Source organism: Ammospiza caudacuta, chromosome 5 (genome assembly GCF_027887145.1).
Source record: "Ammospiza caudacuta isolate bAmmCau1 chromosome 5, bAmmCau1.pri, whole genome shotgun sequence".
Lineage (NCBI taxonomy): Eukaryota > Metazoa > Chordata > Aves > Passeriformes > Passerellidae > Ammospiza > Ammospiza caudacuta.
Window position 1 is genome coordinate 57,559,489 of NC_080597.1, and position 25,939 is coordinate 57,585,427.

The window sequence follows — 25,939 nt, forward strand, 5'->3', positions numbered from 1 at the left end:
AACAGACAGGCATTTTTAAGCAGCAAGAGGCAGCTTTAGAAAAGCAGTGAGGACAGACTATGAAAAGCAAGCCAAAAAAACACACAAGTAATCGTTTTATAAATTACTATGAAAACTGTTTTCTGTTTGATCTGAAAATACCATTTGCAGCCTGAGAAGCAAATTGTGTCTACCAAGTATTAATATCACCACATAAATGAAGATTTCTAGTACACAAATCATGCACAATGCACGACTGTGCAGATGGATGAGAATTTGGGTTCAAATGTTCAAACAGGCAACAGAAAAAAATTAAAAGTATGTTATGAGAAGTACAGAATTGTGATAGCATAACATCAGTCACACATAACCATTAAAATGTTAAAGGAGTGCTTGGGCAATTCACATCCCTCATACAAGATCAGAAAAGCTGCTTTCTAAATTGGAGCAAGACAATTGATTCCCCCCACCCCAAGATTGTTTCAGACATTTCCTGTCATCTTGAATTTCTGAATTTAAGACAATGATGATATCCAGTTATATTATTGTTGTTCTTTTATGCAATGTGACATAAATGATATGAGGCATCTCAACAACATACAGCTGAACACCAGAAAACTTTACCAGGGGCTTCACATGAACTCAGTTTTACTCCTCAAAACAAAATATATTTTGTGCCTTCTTTCAAAGTTTTTAAGAACAAAATATATTTTGTGCCTTCTTTCAAAGTTTTTAAATAATGAAGATGAACTACATTACTGTTACACAAACACAATTAAGTGTTGCACATTTTTAGCAATTAATATTTCATTAGAAATTGATTTTCTGTAAAACTCAGAATATAAACAATTGCATTCTGTATTTATTAGTTTAGATTAGGTGAGGGGGTAAGAAATAAATATTTACAAGGATGAATACTAGCACTGTTAAAATGGAGCACATAGAGCTTTGATCACCTTCAAAATTGTACTAGGACTTCTAATACAGCATAAATGCAGTGCCACATTATTTTGAAGAGTAAAAAGGGTTATTCTTACAGAGAACACCCTTCTGTCCAATAACGAGTAAATGTCAATTAAATCAAGGTTCTCCTGGAGTTGTACTGACCTGAGCATAGTCTCTGCTATAGCACTGAGGAGTTAAACCTCTGACAGTAAGCTTGGCTAAAAGTTTATGAATTTTATGAAAATATTTTAGATTCCAGCATTCACATCTATCATAAAATGGAATAATTTTAAAGGTTTGTGGATTCTTTAGAAAAAGCAAGATAGAGAGGCTAAGTGTTATGGGATCACAATACATCACCAATTCAAATCTTTCTCTGAACCAAGGTCTCACATATCCCAGTCAAAGACTTTGGGTTTTTTATCTGTACATCATGATTTTTTCTCATCCCACCCCCTTCCATTATTTTTATCCATCTGCATTTACTGTGAAGTGACTATAATAAAACATCCTGGGGAAATGGAACTTACATTTTTCATAGCACGGTTAGCAAGGTTATATTGCTAGATATATTATAGTTATTATATTTTAGTTATATTGTATATAGTTATATTTAGCAATTTTATATTGTTAAAAACTGAAAGGAAGAAGCATCCTTAAACAGGAGCCTAAGGGTTCTTATTCATCTCTGTCTATTTGAGACTCTGTATTGAACCTGACACATCTAATTAATGAGTTATTTTTAAAATATGTAAACTACTATGTTATCTTAATATCCTAACAGCTTTGGCTTCTATAAGCCCACCTTGTTTCATTATTCTCAGGATAATAGAAAAGCTAGCTTAGACTGAAAGTTTGGAGGTTGTTTATTCGTCAGATAAAACACTACCCAGAAGCCAAAGAAAAGAGATCAGCAGAAGTGCTGGAGTACCAATACAGCACTATTTTTGTGGCATATAATTGGTGTGTTTGTGTTTACCATTTATTTTTTTCCTCGCAAAAGATACAGCTGTATCAGATAGGTCACAAATGATCCAAAGGAGAAGCCTGTTATGACTAGCCAGAAACAGAGGACCAAGAGAAAATACTGTTTTAGTGAAGATGTATACATAAAATATAAAATTTATTGAGAAATAATTTTCATGGAAATGAAATAACAAAACATAAATCAATGTGAGCAGGATGAAATTGACTTTTAAAAACAGGTCTGATGCTGACTCAGTGTTGAGGGTACTCTTTTCCCCTGCTTATATTTACAAGAGTCTGCCATTGTGTATGAATTAGGAAGGAAAAAATGTTTCAGTCCTTGGCTCGCTAGGTCGAGTCTGACAGGAGCTGCCCCAGAATTAGGAGCCTCCTGCAGGGCTAAAACACAAATTGATGCTAATCCCTCCTCACCTCCAGCAGGCTAGCAGGTCTTCTTTTTAGTATGCAAAGCCATTTATTATTGGAAAAAATAGGGTTATTCCTCCTCTGGATATACTCGTTCTTGTTTATTTGTTAGCTTTAGCAGAAAGTGGATTTGGCTTTTATCACTGTTCTTTAAACCTTTAGGGAGATTAAAACCTGGCATGCACACTGACCACATGCTCCTAATCCTCCAAAACATTTTTGGTTTTGCACCACTTTTATATGTGCTAAATAGGAATGGAACAAGTAAAAGTTAAACAATTAAAGGATTGAGTTTTATTACTTTGACACATGTAAAAATCTAGCAGGCACATATACTTCACATCTGTGATTCTGGTGATGAGTACAAGTACATGCAAAATCCCACATATTAATTTTGCTTGAGAAAAATGTATTAAAAATCTCATCTATGTACATTTCCAGCAATGCATTACTAGCATTTTTAGGAGCACAAATGCAGTAAATCCTGTGAAAATGCACATAAAAGGCAGTTAAGAAACTTATTAATGGTAATATCAGCTCAACAGTAAAAGTGAACCTATTATAAAGTGCTTCCTACAGAAATCCAATATGTTAATTTATTATAATTCTGCCAAAAAACACAACAATATACAAGCAAACTCTACTAAAACATCCACCTAAGAAAAATTTGCAGCTCCAAAATCTATCTGAAGCAATTTTCAACCAGGTTTCATTCCTTTCTGTTTTCTTTTTAATTCTCCCTTTGCAGAGATAGAAGGTTATGACTTTTAGAGAAAATAAACAGGTTGAAAATGAGATACAGAAATAAAAAGGTATTTAAAGACAATCTATTGTACATTGCAAAGGTCCTCAGCTTCAATTCTGAGTGCATTTAGCAAACATTTCACATGGAAGTTTTCACAAACACCCAGTCATGCTAATTCACATTGAACAGCCTCTGAAAGCTCAGATGTTATACACTTACATTAAATTCTAGTCAAACATGATCTAGATAAATAGAAACCTTCAGTTATCTTGAATACTGTTAATATGATGAATTAATGCTACTTCACTTCCCCCACGCCATCCACCCTCATCCCTCCATCACCCCTTCTCACACAGGTACGTGAACAATTAGGGCCTGACCTTCTGTATTAAAATTCCTAAACCAGAAAGGTCCTGAATATGTAAATAAATTATTTCTGACAAAGATATTAATATTAATTATTTTAATCTCACAAATTGATTATAAAAGTTAATAATAACAATAATAACAATAACAATAATATATTAATCATAATTATCTCTTTTTTTTGCTTTTCCTATTTAATTTTCTCTTTTTCAACCACAAGAAACATAAAAAGAATTTACCAACATAGGACTTGCAATAGTGAAGAACAACTAATAAGGAAATTTAGAATAAAATGAGATTTATAATAAACAGATGTTCATTATGCAGGGTTGGTTGGTTGGTTGGTTGGTTGGTTGGTTTGTTGGTTGGTTGATTTGTTGGTGTTTTAAAGACAGATTTTTAATTGAATAAATTCATGTGATCATTTAGCATTATCAATTTGCCTCAAAATATTGTTGAGCATTGCTGTTGAAAAGGAGTAACGTTCCACAGCAAGGAAAGAAAATGGTGTTTGAAATCTTATTTTTCATTCCTACTAAATTCCACTAGAAACATTGCAGTGAATATGTTTCCAAACAGTACGTGAGAACGCTGCAGAGATGCATTATGACAGCACTGGCCAGGTGTCAATCATTCCACTCATCTGCTAACTCAATGTACTCTCAGAATGTCTGTTACCAACCCTGATTGTCTTCTGTTTTAATTACTGATGAATAAATTTCATATTTTAATTTTATTCTCTTAATGTTATCAAATGACTAAATCTTAGACCACTTCCTCCATAATTAAATATAGTTTATTCAAGAAATATTATTTATTTTTTTAATGTGCTATAAAAAATATGAGTCTATAGGGACCAGCTGGCCATTGCTTGGCCTTTGATTATCCCGCATTATCCACTTATCAGCCTTAAACATGAATATTCTGGAAGTTCTCTGTAGGGAATCTAATAAGCAAATTAGCATTGAAATTTTCTGGAAAAGACTGAGAGAAAAGTTTTCTCATGGAACAGTTTCAAAATTGTTGGTCACAAAAAGCAAACTGATGATAGTTTTATGAGAACAGCAGATGTTTCTGCCTTCTTAAAGGTCACACCTTAAATGTCATTCTTAATATTGCAAGCTTTGAAAAGTTTGGTTTTGGCCCTTTTACTATATCTTCTATGATTTTTAGATTTCTCCTAAATATTATATTGTTCTAATGCAATTCTAGTTTTTCTATATAATTTATCATCTATAGCAATGGGTTTGTATAGAATAGAGACATTAGTTCATGCCTCCAAGTTTTACCCACATTTCTTAAGGGCACACCTTATACAAATACAAAGGAATGATGAGTTTTAATGTAATAATGACATCTCTCACAGAATTTAATGATCTTAGAAAATTTCAATAAATTACAGTTTACCTCATTAAGAAACAATTCTTAATAGGGACAGAGAGAAGATAAAATTGAAGGAAAATGGAATTAGATAAACATAGTTCTTATTTTAGGGTGAGAGAAGGAGAGAAAAGCCATGAAATTCAAGGCCAGTTAGTTCAATTTGTTCCTTAAAAGTGGCAGAAGAAATAATCAAACACTGTTTGAGCACTTACAAGATAAGAAAGTTGTGAAGATGAGTAACAGTGACAGTGGATTCATCAAGAACAAGTCATGTCAAAATAATTTTTTTTCCTCATGATGGCATAATAGGCCTTTTGGATACAGGAAAGCAGACACATTGTCATTGTGCTTCTCTTTAAAAAGCTGCCCAATGCTCTTTCTCATGACCTTTTGATAAGCAAACTCTAGGGAAACACTCCCTGGATGGAATCAGGGAATGTTGTTATTATCAGGAAGTGCTGTTGTCAGGCTGGACAAGGATTTGCAGTACTGTTCCACAGGGGTCAGAGTGCATTCGTTACATTCTTTAATAGTTTGGATAAAGAAATCAAAAGTAGGGTTATTACATCTAGAAGTGGACAGACATCATGCTGAGAGAGCTGCAAATGCATTGTTCCAAATTAATCTCAACAGGTTGAAGTCTGGAGAAAATTAGGTACAAATAAGGGCAAGAGCTGCATTTCACTATAGAAAAGTTAACCAGTTCATTGCAGAAGGGAAACAACTGGCAGAGAGCAATAGCATCCCTTTAGTACCAGTGGCTCTGTCACAAGCTAAACATGACATTTTATGTAAAAATTAATTTTTTAAAATCTATAAAGATTATTTTTAAAATTTATTCCATTCTATCCAATAAAAGCAAGACTCAGTGGAATATTATATCTACTTTGAGAACAGCATTTTAGAAAAGATATGGAACAAGAGAAACTCCAGAGATATAGAAAACCTTCAGTAAGTGGTTAAAGGAAGCAGGCTGGTTAGGTCAAGAGAAGAAAAGACTGAGGCAATATGATCTATCAAAAATATTAAAAAGTAGGAATAATAAAGCAAAAGTTCTTATTTTTGTTCCCTGTGGATTTGAGTTCAAAATAAACTGATAAATTAGGCTTGGCTTGTGGTGAAATTTGATCACTCAAGGTCTGAAACTATAAAAGTCATGAAATGAGTGTCTGAATTTTAAATATAGATGTGAGGAGTAATTATGTGAATTCAAAATCACATATAGCAGGATTCTAAAGCAATTAAAAATGTCATTCTTCCTTAGACTTACATTCACACATTACTGCTTAATGTACTGTAATACTGATTCCATTAAAATGAGAGAAACAAACAAGAAAAATCAAACAAGCAAAAACAAATCCTGAAACCAATCAACCAATATAAAACAAGCCAAAACACCAACCACAACCCAAACCTTCTTTTGTCTTTCAGTTTAAAATTTCCAGAAACTCACAATATTATGTGGCTGGAAAGGAAACAGAAATATTTCCGTTTTCATAATTTAACCTGCAGAAACCTGTCTGACAAGTTTTAAAAGTGATTCTGAATGAGATTTTAGTCATAACCTGACTGCTAACTCAAACACTTCTATGTCTGAGGTGAGCCCAGGGGAAATATGTAATTCTGCACAAAAAGTGATTTAGTTTTGTATTAGAACTCAAGGCTGAAGATCATACAACTGAAATCAGTAGGAATTTTAAATTAATTATGTCACCTTTTTGGTCATCTTTCTAGTTTTTAATGTGTTTAAGTTTAAGACTTTTTCATAAACATTGTTATTAAGTATTCATATAACCAGAGGAAATATTTAGCATTATGAAGATACCAGTTTGATGTTCTCTCAACAACAGAGCCCATGTCCTACTTCAGAAGACTAACTCCTCAGGCCTGCAGATAACAGTGACACAAATATCCAAGAACATCTGAAACTGTCAAGTCCTGGCTGCTCTGCCAGTGCCAGATTTGGGTAAGGAGCCACAAGACAGGCTGTGCAAAGCAGCAACAATGATTTACAGCCACTGCTTTCCCTCCTCCCCTCCTTCATTGGGCTCTCTGCTCTTCCTTCCTGCTGTAGAAGGTTCTGACTCTGGAAACCTCATTGTCCTTTAACAGCAAATGAGTGCAATGCTTTCAGTGATCAGCACCTGTCATTTCAGAATCTCAAGCAAGATTGTAAAAGGGAATAATTTTAACTCTGACTAAAGTTCTTTAGTTGTAAATATCAAGCAGATGACACATTTTTTTTATAAAGGTTATGTGTTTGTCAACTGAAACCATATAATGATCTCTCCAATTAATGTATCATCTCTACTGTTTATATCTCTTTTGTTACTTAAAACTTCCTGAAAGAAAAGATGTTTAGATCATTGTTTCCAGAGAACCTCTTATATAGTCAAAAGACTATATTTGGTGTCAAAAGTAGTTTTTATCATGCTTATAATGCATCTTAATCACATTTCTACCAGTTGAGTGCTACTTACAATTCCATTAAGGTGGCCACTAACAATACAGTTAAGACACATGCATAACTTTACAGGGATAATGCCACTAAATTCAGTGAATCAAGAGATGGCTTTCTTGTTAACTACAATTTTATGCTTTAACATTCTTAACTGCTTGCTTAAATGAAAGGTTATAACATGTATTTTTAAATGTGACTATATGTTATTTGGTGTTCCTCAAGAAAAGTTTGGAATTAATTTTTCTTCAAGACTGTTAAGAGAATTACCAGGTAAAATAAGTTATCATGATACCACTGTAACACTCAAGGACTGCACAACAACAATACTGTATACCAGCACTGCTGTGTCTCAACTTTTCATCAGAAATATATAATAGGTAAAAATCTGAATATCTTTATGTGTATGACCTGGCTGTTCCTGTAGAAAAAGACCTCTATCCTTGTCAACAAGGGCACTATTTATAGTAAAGAAGATTGAGTTCATTTTTTTCCATGTAAGGAAAATCCATTTAGCAAAGTCCTCTAATTTCTAGAGGCAATAACTACTATGTCCTCTTCATATACATGGGAAACTCAAATGCTTCAGTAACACTGAAGAGTCTTAAACCAGATACAAAAAGTGATACCCCTTTCTTTTTTCATCTATTTTAGGAGGAAAAAGAAAAACAGCCATGGGACCAGGAAGGACAAGGAAAACAGAGCTAACAGAGACAGGCATCAGACACAGCTGGTTGCTTAGTGTTTTTAGGGCTCTGCTTGTGTATAGCCTGTGAGCCCCCTCTGGGATTGCCAGGGATTTTTGGAAATTCCTGGAGGAATGTCAGGGCACCTGCTTCATCAGGGAAAAGCAGCCATGGGGCCTGTGAGTCCCAGCAGCTTGTAAAGAGGCTACTCATGATCAAAGGGTGCTTTGAGCTTCGAGCAAGCAGAGACAAGTACCCTTTCAGCAGGTGCTGGGAGAGGTGACCTTAAGGGCCAGCCCAGTGTGAATTTCCCAGAGAAGCTTTTCTGCAGCTGATGTGCAAAAGCCTCCTGGAAACCCTGCTGGTGAGGAGAGAATCTGTGTGCTGCAGCAGGGGGAGTGACACAGCGTGTCCCCAGCACACACCAGAGCAGCTGCCCCAGCATCAGACACCAGGCTCCCAGGGGATGATGATGCATCTCTGCCGGCCCCTCACTGAGCGGCCATCCACCAAGTGGAGGGGAGCTGTGACAAAACAGAGCAAGAAAGGTCTGTGCTTATTTGGTGCAGAAATGGAGACTCACAGCATGTCCAAGCCGGAGTCTTAAAATTTGCAGGAACAAAGTTCCTCCTCTGGTGCAAAAGGGTCAGTGTGGTGGTGGCAGATGAGGTGCTGAGTGTGAGCAGCACATTGAGGAGGTGATTTTCCTGTCTCCTGAGCACTGGTGGGAGCACAGCTGGAGCACCATGTCCAGTTCTGGGCTCAACAGTAAGAGACACACACAAACTGCAGTGAGCACTACAAAATGTCACAAAGATGGTAAAGGAGCATCTTTTATGCAAGAAGCTGAGAAGGCTGAGACTTTTCAGCTTGGAGAAGGGAACACTTGAGAAAGGAATCTTATATCAGTGTGCATAAATATCTTATTGGTTTCAGGCAGACTCTTCTCTGTCATGTCCAGGGACAGGAAAAGAGGCAATGAGCACATACCAAACCAGAGCAAGTTATGTTTAAGCATTAAAAACAAAACAAAGCAAAATAAAACAAACAAAAATACAACCAACCAAACAAAAAACCCAAACACAAAAACACAAAAAAGACTTTTCAGTGTGCAAGAATCCAAACAGTGGAATAGGTTTCTCTGAGACGTTGAGTAGTCTCACTCCCTGGAGATATTTCACATTCAACTGCATGCAGACCTGAGCAAGCTGCTGCTGTAGCTGCCTACTCTGAGCAGAGAGGGTCGTGCTAGACATCTCCAGAGGACCAGCCTGGTTTTGTGAGCAGTAATTGTTTCTGAGCTCTAGTGGTCCCAGACTTTCAAAAAGTTGCAAATTATCAATCACAATGACATGATATTTGCAACCATTTGGCTGCACCACCAAGCCAAAAGAGGTGTAGGAGAACCATTGGCAATGCTTTCTGATGACATAAGAATGGAAGATGACCCATGAAACACCCATATCATTAATTGTTGTCAGTCTGATAAAAAGGGTTCAGGAGCTCAGCCCTCAATAGCTTTATGTTGGAGGAACTAATAAAGAGTCAGGCATTTAAAAAGCTGCACCTGTAGTCAAGGCATTCATGATGTTTATGTTTGTTCTGGACTGGAAATTTATATTTTCTCTTTAGAAGTAAAACTGACTAATTAACTAAAGAGCTGCAGATATGCGTAAACGGAAACAAATCTCTTTGTAAAAATGCAGCTCTAGATTATAATTAGAAACTAATAAGTAATTTTCTTCTAATTTCAAAAGTGTATAAAACATGGATAAAATCAAATGAAGTTTACAATGACTTGCAGTTTCAGTTGAGCTGACAGAGGAAGAAGCAGAAAACACAATACATGTAGCAGGTCCAATGAAATTAAGAAAAAAGTGTATGTAACACAGAGAGAGTGGAAACATTCACTACAGTTTCACAGATCTTGTATGTTACAGACAGAGGCATATTCTAGCCTTAAGGATTCTATGATGCTATGATAATGCACAAAATATTACCAGAAATTAACATAAGTAATTTCAATAAAAGAGACAAATATTTTCAGAAGTGCTATTTTTGAAAAGACATGCTTCCCAGAATGAGATTGGGCAGGTAAATGTGGAAAATTGCAGCAAAATTATATTACTTTGGGATATACACAGTGGAATGGGCTGCAAAAATCTTTTGATAGTCATTTTTCTTATTCCTGTGAACTGCTCTTTTAGGATTCATTTAGCAATTAATTGCTGTCCTCACTAGATGCTAATATTGCAACAGAAATCTACGGAATAAATTGTGCCAGTGCAAATGAGGCAGTGATTGGCAGCCCTTTCTTAATTATGGCAGTAGGTTTAGCACTTGTGTTAATCTGAAATTCATTAGCATGTCTCCAGATACCACTAGTTAAATCCAGTTTGCCAACAGGCAGAGTCAGCTCTGAAATTAGTGCTTCAGAAAACCATGTTTATTGCCTGATGTCCTCTGAAAAAAAACCACTGAGGTCAGGTTTCCTGACATATTCTTTGACTGGATTCCCAGAATAATTCCATGATATTCTCAAGAAGCAACCCTGAACACACTAAACCTAGAATGAGGTTTGTGCCAAAATCACTTATCTACAAGTAAATCTCTTATTTCTTCAAACAGATTCTTAATTCCTCCTTTTATACTTTATTGATGTGTTTTTCAGGCTATATTTTCATGATCAATAGCTATTCTACCCATATAGAAATCTCTGTAGACAAAACAGACAGAAATGCAAATAAAGATAAAAGCTACATAAATTTTTCAGAAATGGATCATGCCAAAAATCCTGGTGTCTTCTTTTGACAGACATTATTTACTTATTTACAAGCAAAGCCTGACAGAGACAATCTCTCTGGATTTCAGAAATGTATTCCATAGGAGATGACTGATTAAAATTGAAAAGGTAGGGATCAGTAGCTGGACTGTAAAGTGGATCAAAAAGGAGATCAAACAGGTTGTGCTGAAAGTGTCCTGGTATTGGTAGCTTCCCTGTGCAGTTCTTCAGAGTCTATTTTGGAAAATTTTAGTGTTTTCACCACTGACTGTGCCCTCAAGGGGCAAAAAGATGTCCTTTTGGGACATATATGCACTGAAGAAATGCAACAATAGCATGAATATGGATGGGATACACGGGTAACATGGGATGAGATTAAACACTATATGTCAGAATTTGGGTAATCTTAGGGACTGAGGCAGTAAAAATAAGATTATATGTGAATCCTGAGGCATTTACAGGCTAATAACAGGAACTTTGCTAAGAATACAGAGTGCTGATATTTCTAGAAACAAGAGAAGAGAAAATGTGTAACAGTTCAGATAAATCTCGCAGTGGAGTCCTGCCTTTCTCTTCAATCTCTTTCTTCAGGAAAATTAAGGATTTATAATCTACCTTTGTGACATCATAAAATTATTTTTATCTCCAATATATTTTTTTAACACTAAATTATGCAAACTTTTCTCCAGTCTTATTGTGTAGACCTTTCTTATTAGAATGCCAGAGCACTAAATCTTGCAGTGATTTTATACAGATCTCCTCAGATCCCTGAACAGGCCATCATATAAAGCCATGAAAGACAACCTGTCATTAAACATTTTACTTAATCTCTTCTAAATCTAGCATTCAGCTTTCTGTACACATTTTCATTCTTATTTCTTTTTCACTCATACACCAAATCATTTTCCATATATTTCTTAGAATATGCTGCACTTTTTCTTGGAAATGCTTAGTCATTTTGCACTGTGTGGATAGATGCTGTAAAGATGGAAAAGGTGAACGCTACAGAACAATTAATTATAATTCATTTTCCCATCTCATTTCTCTAGCCATGATCATCAAAGTTCTTCCCTTTCTTAGCAGACTGCTGACAAATGACAACTGAAAAATAACATTATCTCGTTGGGCTCCCCAGGGCCTCCAGAATAAAACAGAAGACTGCTCTACCACACTCAGTCCTTTTCCCCAGGTAACTTCTCCAGTTTGCTCAAGTTCCAAATAATAAATAGCTTTGTAAGTACTGTTGCTTGCTCTCAAACATTTCTTTTTTGTTTGTTTAATGCTCAGTTCCCCAACCTTGTCAACCCCTGTCACTTACTGTCAGAATTACTTTTCTAAGTGTATTACAGACACACAAAGGTCTGCATTTACATTTTTTTATCCACCAGTTCTTCCTACCAGTTTTGGTAGGCTTTTTATAACCAATTTTATTTTTATTTTTCCTAAATTGTTTTTCCATCTTCCCAGCCCTTTGTAAGCTTTGCAAATGGCAGATTATTTTCAGTTTTAAAGGTGTTTTCATACTGGTATAATTTAAAATCTTGTTTCACAAGATGCATTTAAACAATCTTCTTTAAGATTAACAATTTTGTCTGTAAAGAGATTTTAGCATTTGGTTATGTCTTAATTACTCTATACAATTTCTATGCATGCAAGGAAGAATTCCATGGGGATTGCTTTTCCTGTGATTGCTTTTAAAGCAGACACAAATAATAGTCAAATTTTACTGATATATAATTTATGGTTATTATTACTGTATTTTTACTGATCATTAGATTAATATCTCTCTGCAAAGTAGTGTTATGATATGACTTTTGCACATATTCTAAGTTCCTGCCATCTATTTTTTTTTTGGTAGACATCTTTCAGGTGATTTACAATTAAAACTCACCACTTTATTCCTATATTCTGTCCTTCAGCTCATTTTTTCTCAAAAAACCAGAGTAATATTGCAGTCCTCTCACCTGTTTTTGGAAATAGATAACTCACAGAGTTTTACAGATTTTCTCTGTTGTCATTGGAGGCATCTATACGGAGCAATTCATCTGGCATATTTTAGAGAATTAAATGATGAGGCAAACCATGCCCCAGTAAATGACTTTCTCACCATTCACTCTAAAAGCTCTGTAACCAACTAGCTCATGTGTAGACAGCTGCACTCACCACATCTAATGTGAAATAAATTGAATTCTATTCCTACACTGGCTATTTGAATAGCTAAAGACTCTATGATCCTGTATTATTCCATTTCTATTCTTGTCCCCTCTTCCACGTTATCTAGTTGCAATACACACACAAAATAAGGCAAACCCATCATAGTAGTTTTGCTATGACCTTTCACAACACTAAGAAAAACTGCACCTTTTATCACCTACATCATCATGTGTCTGTACTGTTCCTATTATTTCTCATGGAGAAAAACAAAAAAAGCAATACCATAGAAATAGTCCTTGTCTCTAATCTATGTACTGTTCAATATTTGTAGTGTGTCAATCTACTGAAGTTATAAGCCTTTCTGTTTTTCTGTGCCTAAACCTTATTACTTTCTATTTCCTAGCAACAAATCATATGGTTCAGGCACAGGCTTTTGACCCTGTTCTGTAGGAATCATGTTCATTTGTTCTCACCCTCAGTGCTTTTCCCACAGACTTCTATTATTGTCAGGTTTCATCATCCTTCAACATTTCCCTACTCAGAAACCTTTTGTTACATACCTGTCCAGCAATTCATACCAACATGTATGCTCATACCTATTTAATATTCCATTAGAAACCATTATCAAGTCAGCACCATGAAGATAAAAGCTTTAAATTTTCAGAATTTTTTTTCATTGATCTGGTTGTTATTGATTCAGACAGATGGATCTCTGAGGGAGGACAAAGAAGCAATTTTATCAGTAGCAAGGAAGAAAATCTAGGAGAATTTATAGCCATCTTTACAACTTTTGAAGTGTCAGAAGGACATACAAAACCAAGAAAATAAAGGTGGACAGATCTGTATTAATTTTTCATATATGATCCTTAATAAAAGATCTATGTGTAATCTCGGAAGACACTGAACCCCATGAAAATTATTCCCTTTTTTGATCACCTCCCATTTAGCCACTATACATCAACATTTACAAGGTCTGTGTTATCACAGACTCCAAGGACTTCACAATCTGAAAAGATCTATATAAAACAGGATGACATTTTTACAAGACAAGGAACAATAGGAAGGGCTCCAGATGACGTTTTCAGTGACCAACATCTGAGTTGAATTTCATTATCTAAGAACTGTCCATGTGGCACCAATTTGCATCTTTAAGTTTCTGAAGTACCAGCATTTACACTTCCCCTTTCAGAGGCTCCTCAGCCCAACCAGTGAGGCACACAGCTTCTTCTTCACCCACATTGCAGCTTGGATCCAAGAGGGAGAGGCACACTTATTTTTTGCCTATTTCTCTGATCTGAGTTTTCCTCTCTGGACAGAAATCAAGAAAAATGCAGCTACAAACTCACAGGGGTCCTGGATGCTGAGGGAGGCAGCTCAGCTCTGCTGTTACCTTGGCACAAGGGAGCCCTGCCCAAACACAACAGCCAGCTGTGTCTATGTGCCATGCAATGATTCACTAAAGCCCTATGTCTAAACCACATTTTATCCCTTCATATTTGCTCTGCAAATTGATGTATGCATTAGGAACTTGAGTTAACAACTTGGGTTTAGGAACATCTGCTTGAAAATTACTTTCTTTATTTTACACATTCCTCAGAATTTTCTGTTTCACTATACAAGGTTTAGAAGAACTCACTCATTAAAAAAAAGAAACTTATTAAAACAATGTGCATTTTATGCCCGGGGAAGAAAGAAACCTTGCCTAAGCACATTGTGCATAAACAATATCCCTTGCTGGTAAAAAACGGTGAAAGTGACAAACAGAAAAAATTATCAGTATCTGAGCTGCAATTAGTCCATGCATAAAGGAGGATCAATACAACAATTTGTAACTATCAAAAGCTGGAGCCTTTAAAAGCCAGCTGGCTTGGCAGAAACCTTCCCACAGTGGCTGTATGTCAATATAAGGATTATTTTCAAGCACCCTTAGTTGTTTTTCTTTAACATGATAAGCAGTGGACTCTAATATCCTGAGGCTTTCTCTTCAGATCTCTGGGTAGGAATTGGAGAGCCACACCAGAGACTGCACTAAATAAGCCTTTCAAGTTTGTACAGTCTGGCATGTTTTGAGGAGTGTAACTGCCCTGTAGCTGCATATCCTGCATGCAGATGATGACTTGAGGTTCCATATATCATTTTTGCCTTCTCTTAAAATGCATAATTATCATCCCAAAAAAGTGGGACACAGCTACCATAACTGTCCATATTATGAACTGTGACTTGATGCTACCTAGGGATATATTTATAAAATGTGATTTTGTGTGACACAGGAGCACTGCCAATACATTTTTGTCTCTCAAATCAGGATCAAGCTATATTGGAGCAAGTCCAGGGTAGCCCTTGGGTAGCTGAAGAATTACACAGGAAAACCAAACACTAATCCTGCTAGAGTTCAGGCTGAGCAATAATGTATCTTCTGTGATTGTATCTATTTCCTTGGCCTTACAGTTAAAAGAAAGAAAGAAATCTATTATTTAGGTCTCCATAAGATACATAAGACTTTGCAATTTTTCTCATCGTAAAGAGTTTGATGAGTATATGTATGGCAAACCTTGAGAGAAAAGAAATTCTGAGCAGGCAGCAGAGTACAGTGCATGGGTGATATATGGCTGCTTCCTTTCAACCAAGTCTGTACAAACTCTATCCTCTGCCTGCCACAAGTAAGCACAAACTCCCTTTTCTTTCCACTGAAAAACATACAGCTCACAGGGAAATATTCATTTAGTGAATGTCAAGGACTATCTCTTGCTGTGTGTCTTAGGGTGATTTTAGGATGTTTGTATCCCCAGTTGTCTGTTTTGCTTATGCTAGATATTGAGTTTCCTGCTTTTAAGATTAGATTGGAGAGTGAAAGGGTGGAGCAGGAAAAGCAGCAGAATATTTTTGCAGCTGTATTCAAAACCAGAGAGATAAGAGCTTCAGCTTTCTCTCTCTCTCGGTGCATGTTGTCTGCAGCACAGACAGCAGGAAAGAGCTCTCCTTTGCTTTTAGTTAGTTTTTGTAGCTAGCTGAGGCAGAGGAGTTTCCCAGAATGTGGCTTGTCTTCTTCTTGGAACTGATTGCCCCTGCTCTGGACTGAAAACCCAGAAAAACACCGGAGCTCACACCTGTGGCACACGGGAGCCGGGATGTGGCATTTTCCAGCGCAGGAGGGACTGATAAGAGACTGAATGTGCCGATCTACAGCCCACAAAAAGGACCCTCTCTGAATCTGCCAGCTCTTCAGAACAATGAGGAGTTCCATTGTTTAGTGTTATTCATTTTCTCATGTTTGTGAATACTTTGTTAAATAAACAGTTTTTTCCACTTCTCTCATAGGAGATTTACCTCCTGAACTGGCTGTGGAAGGGGCAGCTTGAATCTGCTTTCTAGAGGGACCCCTTTGAAAGTTCCCTCCCTAAATATGCCCTAAACCAGAACAAATGCACTGTGCTGCTCTTCTACTCCTGCAAATAAACATATGGCAGAGAGCACATCTATAATCTCAAGATATTTTGAATTCCTCAGACAGCTCAGGTACCCACTACGTTATTAGGATGCTTTCCAAACTCTTAGGAACCATCTTCCAGTATACAGGAAGTGCAATGCCCAAACTCAGAGCCACATCTAAGTAGCTAAATGATACCTACAATAAAAATAAGTAATTTTAAATGCACATTTTTTCTATCTGTTTTCTTGGTAGTTCACCTAGATTTTAGGTTTTCTTAGCTTTTTAAGAATCCTTTAGAGCTTGTTAAATGATGACTTTTCTATAGCTGGTGTCCAGTATGGTTGATGAACAGTGGTATTCCAGACCAAATAAAAGAAACACTAAATTTTTTATCAAATACAGTATGGTTGAAACCTCATAAACCTAGTATTAATAAACATAATATTTCTGAGATTTTCTGGTTAGAATATAGACTTTTTTCCTTTTTTCAACTAATTAATGAACAGATAAAATTTAATATCCACTTTTCAAGTAATATTTGTGCAAACTGATGATGTTGCTACATTGCAGAATGTAAAATGAGAAGAGTAAGTCAATTCAATTCAGTTAAATACTCACAATCTCACAGTATTCAGGTTGGCTCATTGGGTTTGAATTCTTCCAAGCATTGGTAACTTCTGAACAGTAGCAACTAGAATCAATTTCTGTCTGCTGTGGTTTTTGAATGTGGTTGTGCTTGTAGAACAAGATCACAGATTAAAGATAAAATGATTGCAATCATCCTCTAACATTTTTCCTTGATTAATTTAGTCTGAATAGATCGATTCTCTTCTTCTTTATTGTTTGTTTTATTGGTAAATTCTAGTAACAAATGTCTTGAGCAACTCTGAATCCTTATCCACTTTAATTTAAAACACGTGGGAAAATGTTACAAAGAGATATGTAGTTAGCATGTACCTAGAATTCAAATACAAAAGAGCACTGCAGGAACAGACATAACATTTTGGGTCCAATCTCTTCAACATAAAATATAGCATGCTATGTTGCCAAAATTATTTGATACCTTAATACTCAGAAGGAATAAGAAATACTTCTTTTTCTGGGTTGGAGAAGCTTCTAAGACACACTGTTTAATATTTCATGCTATTAGATATGTTTTAATTGCAGAAAACACAGAAAGAGATGAGTGTCCATGGTGCCTAAATGCAAATGGACAGGTTCTCTCAGGTAGCCCTGAGAGGCACCAGCCTTCCCCAGTTATATGAAGAACAAGACACGTTGGAATTCACCAACCACTGAAACAGGGAAGCCAATTGGCTTGTATGGGATGAACTGAATCCTGCCTCTTTCCTCTTGAATACTTTGCTGAGTCTCCTTGGATTCTCCCCAGTTTTGCTTAAGATCACATCTGGTAACTGGGTCTAACACAAATAACTTGCTCTTGAATCCAATACTCCTTTGATTATGCACCTGAACTTGGTTGATTACTGCTGAGTACATCTCCCTAGAGCAGAAAAACTAAATAGTGCCATCTGATGATGCCAGTAATGTCTATTAGCTTTAAAATTATTCTCTCTTCACTGTAATTCCTATGCCACAGTATTTAGCCTACATGATTTCACTGCCATTCCTTTTAATATAAAGAAATTTTTTTCTCTTTATATTACAATGTAAGATTTATCAAGATAATTTCACTGACAGTGACCCTCCGAAATAATTACTCTATTTTTGAGTTTGTCACTTATAGGCCATTACTAGATACAGATAGATCACTTTTTCCATAAATGATTTAAAATGCAGCTTCTTTATACTATCAAATGCCATTAACAAAATCTTTTTTCCTTTTTTCTTCTATATTCTCTCTAATGTGTCTTATTTTGTTTTTAAGAAAATGTTGCAAGGAAACAAAAAGGCTCATATTATTCAGTTACAGAGGTATTAAAACCAATATATTTTCCCTCACATCTGTCCTGATGGCTTGCAGAGCAGTTGTATTACCAAACAGGCCATAAATCAACAAGTGGAGAAAATTAGAAATTTGTACAAACATTCTCATTTGATTTGATAGATTTAAGAAGAGATTTTAAATTTAAATATTCAAGTTAAGAAGCTTTCCAAGGTATCATTTTCCTCAAAACATGTCTGGCCTTATTCCTGTTAAAAAAATAAGGATATCAGAAGGGCTTAAAAATGCTGCAGAACTGAAACTTTGTTGTCTCTGACACAGACTAAAGGGTAAAAAAAACCCCACAATTTCTTTGCACTCAGATACTTTTTTTGCTTGGAATGACAAGGGTTAATTTTTTTCAGCCTCTTTTCTACAGCTTGAGTTTTTCACCTGATCATAGTAGAAAGGATATATCTGGATATCCGTACCTATCAGGAGATGCAAATCAATTTTCATTGAGTAATGAGAGTAAATCCTTCATCACCTTCCCTAGCATATTAATTATTAAAATACCTTATGAATTAGACCTTGTTTCTCAAAACATAATTGACCTCAGTCAAGTTCTGCATCATGAATTTTGTATGTGGAGCATATATATTGCTCAATTAATCAGTACTTAAGATCTGTACATAAGCAAAAGCACAGCTATAAATTGCACTTGCTTTTAGGTTCTACATTCTAGTTTCACACCAATAATTTTCTTAATCACTGATTATAATCACATGGACTCGTGGTGCACCTCAGAATCACAGCAGCTCCAAGCTCTGCTTGCTGAGCCTGCTTACATTATGGCTGTACATTACTTAAATCCATTAAGAGTGATTCAGATCACTCTGCAATTTTAGTTTCTTGTACAGCCACCTGGATTAATTCCATTAAAATAATTAGCATGCCAAAGCAGAATTTATTTGAAATCATTCCCTGTTAATTCCCAATAATAAGTTAACACCAGTAACAGCTCTTTAATTTCTTTAATATAAAGGCTCAGGAAATTGGACATCAGGATTCTTTGTTACAAGTGGTGTGCCTTAGTTCCCAATGCATTTGCAAACCAAGTCAAACACCTGTGAAACTATGGCAAAAGCACATACAAAGGATTTTGAATTTAATTTTATGAATTCAGGTCTCTGTCTATTTAAGCTTTAGCCATGTTTTCAAACATTTCTCTGTACCCCCAAGTTTTCAAAAAAAAAATTACATAGAATTTTGACATGTGATGTAGGTATGACAGAAAAAACATCACAGATCTTAATAAAACTCCAGCAGACATTCCCCCTGCCACTCCCACTTCTGCAACTGAAAGCTGTATCTATTTTTTTAACACAGTACAGATTAGTGAAACTAGATTTGCTACCACAGTGAGTCCTAGTAAGGTCAGCAGCATTCTGCCCTTCCCAACTCATTGTTAATCTTATTTATCCATATCTGATGTACTCATCTGCTATTATCTCACATCATACTCAGACAGTTTTTTGACCCTATCAGATTCCAGTACCAGTGGCATCCTATGATCCTAAGTGTTTCTGACAGTAAAAAGTTCTAAATTATGAGCTGCCTATAAGAACTCATAACTTGCAAAAAAATGCAAGACGTGCACAATTTAAACTATTTTTAAAAGGTTTTTTTTCTCTAAGGGTAGTTGTAGACTTGAGAGGAGGAATTTTAAAAACTTGAGTGAGGAGCATAGCACCAGTATATTTAAGGGGGACGTTTAGTTCCATTGTGCTTAATGCCTCAAAAAACGTCAAAACTTATCAGCCTGAAAGTGCACCATTTTGAAGCTTCTGTTTTAATGATAAATAATGATTTGAGAATGCAAATTTTGTACTCAGTGAAAGAATAGAGAGGTGTCAGCTTTCTTGAAGAAAACATTTAAAACAGTCTGAGCTGAATATTAAGTCAAGAGAGTTTTGCATAGATTGATATCTTAGCAACTTCAAAAGATAGCAGAAGAAGATTAATTTTGTAAACGGCTGATTCCACAATAATGATTCTCTAGGGCTTCAAAATTCTTTATGAAAAATCTCATTCTTCTGGGGTTTCTCTAAATGTTGTGTATAGATGCTATCTTCTCAGAAAAAAAAAAAATTACAATGTGATAGAATGATCATTAATTTTTATTTTAGTCGACACCTTATTTTGAATTAGCCTGCTAGCTTCTGTTCTTTTATTCTCATTCTCTGGTATTATTCTGCCATTTCAGGATGAATTTTTTTGATTTTCCCTTTTTAAATGGGGTTAATGCTGCAGTGTGTCTCTGTGTGTTCAGCCAAAATTAATCTTTCCTCAAAGGCATTAAATTAACATATCTAAAAAACAAATAACAGCAAGGCTTTCTCGTCCACTCAGACTATGAAATTAGTTCCGGAAGAATAAAACAAAACATTGTAAAGTGGGGTTAGGTGATAATATTTTCCTTCTTTCAAGTCCAGGTAATGTTATAGGATCATGTCAAGACCAAGGTGGGTAGGGAACTATGGAAATCACCAAGTTCAACCCCTCTTCTTAGGGCAGGCTCACTAGAGGAGGCTGCCTGTGTCCAGCCAGGTTTTGAATGTCTCCAAGGATGGAGATTCCACAACTTTTTTTAAGCAGCCTGTTCCAGTGTTATGTTGGATTTGTCATAAAATCTGAGAAAGCAACATAGTTGCTGTACTTTGTCCAGAGGAGACCAAAGAAAAGGTTGCACACTCAGAATATATTTCAAGTCTTTTCTTCACCAGGAGAGAGAAGTGATGTTGCAGTGACCTCCTGAAGAAGCAGACAACATTTACCTAAGCACTCATGGCAGAGTGGAGTCAGTGCTTCCACCTATTATCTACTTCATTCTCTATTATCCCTGCTTGTATAAAAAAAAAGTCAAATTTTCAAGTATCTCTATTACTCCCCAGGAAAAATAGCCCACCAAAGCAAATAAAATGTCTCTTTTCAGGTACGTGAGTAGAGGTCAAGTGCTGCCCTTACCTTTATAAGTTTAAAACTCATATTTTATATCTGTAAATACATTTTGTTAGAGTTATTTATATCCCCAAAAGTTCTAAATTGTGTAAATGTAAATATAAATACAAATATATGACTAAAGGTGGGCAAAAAACAGCTACTCTACACTGCCTATAAAGAGAGAGCTTGGGAGGAGAGAGAAACACACACAAAAGAGGTGGAGGGAAAGAGCATTATTCCCATCCAAGAAATAGCACTGTATCCATGCTGTAATTCTTTGTCTGGAAGGAAGTACAAAGATAAATCTTTTTCTTAAAATCAAAACAAAACCACCTTTGAAATACTTCCATCCACTGCAAATGTATACTCAAGTCCTGTTCCTGTTAACTGATGAGCACTTATGTTGAATTCAACAGAACACTTCTCATGAAGCACTCAGCACCTGCCAGGGTAAAAACTCTTATAAAACACCAGCTTGTTTTGTAGACAGAATAATGAAGTTAAATAGAATGAGAACACTAGAGTAATGTGATGGGAGAACATATTGAATCATGTCACAATTACCCTACTGTGCATATCACCATTTATAAATCTAATTAACAGAAAAACTTTTCTGTTTACAAAACTTTAAATATGAAATACCAGTTTTGCATAAATATCTCATTTGGATATAAAGAGTGATAGGAAAAATCTCTCAAATATGGCAACTTATTAAAATAAGAACATCTTAAATGATAATATTCACTATTTGCCTGGGAAAAAGAAAGATTAACAGAATCATGAAACTTTTAAAAGTTGATCAAATAATATATTCATTGACCAAAGAAAGAGATGGGCTGGTTATGGTCTACTGAAAGTAACCATCAAGAACCCAAGGTACTAAGTATTGCCATATCTCAGAACACTGCTTTTCTATTTCCTTTTGAAAACACTTTAGATATACACAGTAATAAGCTGTACTAGTTACATGTTAGAAGTTTCTTTTCCTACTAAATTAAATTAATTTTTAAATGCTGATTATAAATGAAAATTAATCGAGTCTAGAAACCATTCTTTTCTAGCTCTCCTGTGAAAAACAGAGGCAACAGTAAAACAGGAATCTACTCAGCAGTAACTCACATCTTGTGTAAATAAATTTCTTTTTTTCTATTACCAATCAAGTTCTCTCCAATTTAAAATCATTATGAACTATGAGATTTTCTGCATTTAGCATACAAGTGAAAGAGAGAAACAAATGTCTTATCAATCACATCATTTCAATATGCACTGGTGGTTATGATCACCCTTCAGTCATGAAAGTGTCAAGGGAATATTACACAGATGAATCCTTCAGGGAAGCAAATCTTCATAATTTTTAAATTAAAATAAACTAAGTAAACAAAAATAAATACTCTTCAAAGGGATTTCTTTTAATGGAAAGCAAATCAGTTTCTTCAATAAACAGAAAAATGTGGGTTTTCTCACCCTTGCAAATACCCTCCATAAGACAGAGGTTCTTCAGAACAGAGATCCCACTTTGTGAGGTGAAAACCACTAAGTTGAATGTGTCAGCATATTAACTGGACTTGAACCTACTCAGTACCACATGAATGAAGACAGATACACTGAACAGAGGTGAGAAGTTGCTTTAATATGCATAAGGGTAGGATCTCATTAAGAAATTAATATTGAAGAAAAGGAAAAAACTGCCTGTCTCAAAAATGCTAGTTAGTTCTTTATATTTTTTTTTTACTGTGGAATTGATTATATATTGCAATTGACTACTCAGAGAGAATTCTGGAGGATTTTCCACCCCTGCAGCTATTTAAAACCTGGATGGGCATGGTCCTAAAGAACCTGATTATGCTGATCCTGAACCAGGCAGAGGGTTAGAGTAGGTGAAGATCGTTGACAGCTTCAGATGGGCTGTGCTCCTATGATGGCTAGGGTAGAAAAATGGTATCTGGAATGGCTAAGAAAGCCAAGGTTTTCCTTTCAATTATCAGTTAATTTTAATATAAGACATTATTACTGATTGAGGCTAGGATGCACATCAAAACTGATCACACAGCATTACTGTTTACTCCCAGCACAGGAAGTCTTGTAACCTATGTAAAATATTCACCTCTGTCAGACACAGCAGCAGTGCTGCCCTGAAGAACAGGAATTGTGGATTGATACAAAAAGGCAAAGTGTTTAAGACCATCTTCTTCTTATGCCTCTGAATGCAAGACTAAGAAAATAAAATGTTTGGGCATACAACACACCCAAAAAATTGGTACACTGGTACATAATGTGGACTGGCCTAGTATGGGGAATATTTAATATATCCCATGGGGCAGGAAGATAACTTCAAATAAATGTTTCTTTTTCTTCATATTTTTTTCCCCTCTCTTTCAGTAAATCACTGTTTCAAAATCAAATACATTTTCCTTAGTCTAGAATGCCTCCATCTCTGTTTATTGCCATATGTAGAGTCAGCAACAGAAATTTTTACAGGTATTGATGAGATACAATTATCTAGGGAGTGGAAGCTTTCATATAAAAATGTACAGCTTATCTTATTATGCTAAACTTTCATGCTCACCAAATGAAAATAGATCACTTTATGCTTTAACAACACAGACCCAGAAAAACATCTACTGGAAATGTAGGTAATTATCACTGCAAATCTTACAATATGCTTCCTACCTTTTCCATCATCACAATATTTCCCATTTTCCAGCAACATTCTGTGTTCCAGGTGTTCTTTAAAATCACTAAAGACTCATTTAGACTTTTAACTTTATATTCCTGGAGGCAGGGATTCCCTTTTCATAAAAATTGCATAGAAAGAAAAAACTGTGAACTATAATCAACATTTGTATCCACCAAGTGGTCTGGTGTATTACCTAAAGCAAAAACAGCTTCCACTCAGAAGTTAAATTCAAAATGACCTTGTGCTTTTTTTAAAACTGCTTGCAGCTGAGGTCATTGGAATGAATTGTGATAGAGAGTGCTTCTCTCTGCATAGTCAGAAGGCATGTGTAGTACATGAACTACCACCAAGTAAGGAAAAAATCCCAACCAAAACAGGGCAAAGTACATCATTCCATTTCTCTGTAAAATAACGGCAAATATTGCCTATAATAATTATTACTTCTAATGAAACAATTTAGGGTTTTGGCAACTTTATTTCACCACAAAGTACATGCTACACATTTCAAATCTATATTCATCAATTAATCCTGTTTGTTATTGGCCTCTACTGTTAACAGCATAAGCATCTGTAACTACATTTCCCCAGCAGGCAGATCCCAGCTCCACAGAATATTATGTAGTGTTGTTTAAAAATACATAGTTGTTGAGTTAAAAGAGTTAAAGCTCATTAAATTACCGAGTCAAAAACAATTAAATAATGAAATGGAAAAGAGGTTGGAACTGCTAGTGAGTGTTTTAATTGAAATTTAAATATGTAAATCAAAAGCAATTTCACAATTTACTTATGTAGGAGATTATTAATTAATTTTAGAAGGAGATTTTGAAAAGGGTATTTTTTAAATTCTTTTTCTTGCAAACACATAAGCAACCACTGTCAAATTATTTTTACTCTGTCACTAAGATTGTACGAGTCCTCAATTTGTTTCCATAATAGCAGCTTTTCACTGGAATATTTTGATCGACAGATTCATATTTTTAACATCTGCCTCTTTTGGGAGCAGCTTAATGTTAGGATGAAAAATGTTAAGATGAAAAATACACTGGAGGTTTCAGAGCAGGTGGAAAAACTCACAGTTCTGATTAAATGAGAACTGCTTCTAATCCTGTTTTCCACTGTGCCTTAAAGTATCCTATATAAAGAATAAAACCCCACTGGTCACTTATGGAACATTTGAAGAAGAGAGGGGCAAATAAAGAGTACATGTAACTTACCATTAAAATTTACTGCCCGGATATAGCTAAGCAGTTCTTTACCATCAGTCGTGCTCATCCTTGGACACAGACCAATATATCCAGGACAGAGATCTTTATGCATGTTGTGCAGGGCATAGGCCATGGAATACACTGCATCAATGACAAACTGAACTTTTCCTTCTTGTTCATAGGCTGAATCTCTCGCAATTCTTTCTAAGCCTGTGGAAGAAAGAGAAAAGAGTTTACTTCTACTGGTGTGTGCACAAGTGTGTACCTGCATGAGCACTTGCATGCAAAAATTCACACTGGAATGTAAATAATTACAGCTGGATTGACAGGGAAAGTCAGGGTTCCTCGATCCATCATCTAAATAAACAAGACAAGGGAAAATATGGCCATCTGGTTTTCCCTCTAATCATTGTACACTCTGCCAGGTATGTAAACAGTATGTTGATTTCTGGGCTAGGAAAAAGGACAGAGCATTTCATTACAAGAGAAATATATGTAGATATATGTATTTCTACAGTACAGTAAAAAAATTCTCTTTCCACATTATTGATTTTCATTCAAGAGCTGTTTATTGTCATTTATAGGACAGTTCTAGAGCAGCCTGCTGTTCTGTTTTAGATAAATTTAAGGCTATCTTGATTTTTATCCCTATTGTTTGATAAACATTATTTAAACATCTCAGGGAAAAAAGCTGAGTGCTTGCCAAGTGATGTGACCATCTGTCTCCATGGTGAAAACTGCTTATTCTACAACATTTTCCTGTATTTACTATTGAATAACACTTCACATGGAGAACCATGTACTCTTTGCTGTTTCCTACAGGGACATTTATCCTTTAGAGGGAGCACA

At 35.5% G+C, this 25,939-nt stretch overlaps 1 protein-coding gene across 1 annotated transcript in view; it reads right to left on the reverse strand.

Moving 5' to 3' along the window:
* The window catches only part of GRM8 (glutamate metabotropic receptor 8), a 316,661-nt gene that overhangs the window by 97,507 nt on the left and 193,215 nt on the right, over positions 1-25,939 (reverse strand). Inside the window, exon 7 of the mRNA XM_058804561.1 lies at positions 25,100-25,300. Within this exon, the coding sequence (XP_058660544.1) occupies positions 25,100-25,300 (201 nt within the window). The remainder of the gene's footprint in view (positions 1-25,099; positions 25,301-25,939) is intronic.